Genomic DNA, 1,923 nt, shown 5'->3' with positions numbered 1-1,923 from the left:
TTTTTTTTTTTTTTTTTTTTTTTTTTTGAGACCAAGTCTCACTCTTTCCCCGAGGCTGGAGTGCAGTGGTGTGATCTCCACTCACTGCAACCTCCATCTCCTGGATTCAAGTGATTCTCCTGCCTCAGCCTCCTGAGTAGCTGGGATTACAAACATGTGCCACCATGCCCAGCCAATTTTTGTATTTTTAGTAGAGATGGGGTTTCGCCATGTTGGCCAGGCTGGTCTTGGACTTCTGACCTCAGGCGATCCACCTGCCTTGGCCTCCCAAAGTGCTGGGATCAGAGGCGTGAGCCACCACGCCCAGTCCACACATTCTCTAACTCTTTAAGAATTTGAAACTTGGTCTGTCTGCTGCTCCGTCGCCCCAGAACTCTAAGTATGAAGAAGGCGTTAAGGCCTGGGTACCAGAGTGTCCAGGATGCTAGAGAGTGGCAGGTAATGGCGAGACGTATCCAACAGCAAGCCTCGGTGAGGAAAGCGGGGAAAGTCCTCGATCTCAGTCTTGTTGATAAAGAACTGTGCAGAACAAACATGAACATGTCAGATTCAAAGGGAATTACCATGGGGGCACAGGGAGATGAAGACAACTCTCCGAGGATTCTTAAAAAGCCAATCTGTAACTGTTCTCAGGGTCACTATCTCCCCAAATATTCCCACCTCTATCAATGACCATTAGCAGCCACCTTCCCAGAGAGCAACTGTCCAATGCCAGCCTAATACAGCGGTCCCATATACCACCCAGCCTACAATTTCTAGATTTTCCTGTTAACATAGTTTATTTTCTTCAAAGCAGTGGAGCCTTAATGTCATTATTAAATAATGACTCAGGGGGACCAAACTGCAGTGATTCCAAATAGACTAAATCTACCAAACCAGTTTTCCACCCACGTCCTCCTACGTTTCTACTGGGGCTATCTCAAACCACCAGGATCCTAAGGCAAAACAAGATTTTTCTAGGATTCTCAACATTGGGATAAAACCCCTAGGATGAAAAAGGAGCCCTTTTTGAAGATCCATACTTACTGTGCCCTCAGCAGATTTCCAAACAAGCTGGCTAAAAGTCTCCAGACCTAGGAATAAGTAGAGAGGCGGAGCAAAGACTCAGGGAGGGGAAAAAGAGATTTATCTATTTGGAAGGTTCTCAGCGTGGCAGAGCATAACGTTTTGGTACACAGTGAAAATGGATGTAGTGTAGGCTTGACGATTCTCAACGCTGATGAAAAAGGGATACTGGCTGGACGCTGTAGCTCACACCTGTAATCCCAACACTTTGGGAAGCCAAGGCGGGCAGATCATGAGGTCAGGAGTTTGAGAACAGCATGACCAACATGGCGAAACCCCATCTCTACTAAAAATACAAAAATTAGCTGGGCGTGGTGGTGCGCACCTCTAGTCCCAGCTACTCCAAAGGCTGAGGCAGGAGAATCGCTTGAACCCGGGAGGCAGAGGTTGCAGTGAGCCGAGATCGATAGCACCACTGCACTCCAGCCTCGGCAACAGAGTGAGGCGCCATCTCAAAAAAAAAAAAAAAAGATTGAGAGAAAAGAAAGGGGAATATATTAGGAAGCCAGTATCTATCTTTACTCTGTATTTTATTTTTGGAGATGTCAGAGCAAGGGTTTTAGTGTTCCTTCTTACAATATATTAAACTTAAAAACCCACACACCTCTTATCTATATTTCCTGTGCTTTGACAAGAATATTGGGAGGCCAAGATGTATACTCATGAGGACAGACACAGGGACAAGTAGCCTGCAAGAGCTGGGCTTTCCATGGATAACCCTTACTAGGAACTAAGAGAGCTCAGAAAAGAGGTCCTAGATTAAATTACGAGAAAGTAATCATAAGCTTGGGTTTCGCCGGGCGTGGTGGCTCAAGCCTGTAATCCCAGCACTTTGGGAGGCCGAGGCGGGTGGATCAC

The 1,923-nt window shown here is 46.4% G+C and overlaps 1 protein-coding gene across 1 annotated transcript in view; it reads right to left on the bottom strand.

Moving 5' to 3' along the window:
- The window catches only part of HEXA (hexosaminidase subunit alpha), a 39,187-nt gene that overhangs the window by 8,790 nt on the left and 28,474 nt on the right, over positions 1-1,923 (bottom strand). Inside the window, exons 4-5 of the mRNA XM_017548090.2 lie at positions 1,027-1,073; positions 409-519 (exon numbers count right to left, since the gene is read on the bottom strand). Coding sequence (XP_017403579.1) covers positions 409-519; positions 1,027-1,073 — 158 coding nt within the window. The remainder of the gene's footprint in view (positions 1-408; positions 520-1,026; positions 1,074-1,923) is intronic.

Source organism: Cebus imitator, unplaced genomic scaffold, assembly GCF_001604975.1.
Source record: "Cebus imitator isolate Cc_AM_T3 unplaced genomic scaffold, Cebus_imitator-1.0 Scaffold203, whole genome shotgun sequence".
Taxonomy (NCBI): domain Eukaryota; kingdom Metazoa; phylum Chordata; class Mammalia; order Primates; family Cebidae; genus Cebus; species Cebus imitator.
This window is presented reverse-complemented; position numbering and strand designations above follow the sequence as displayed.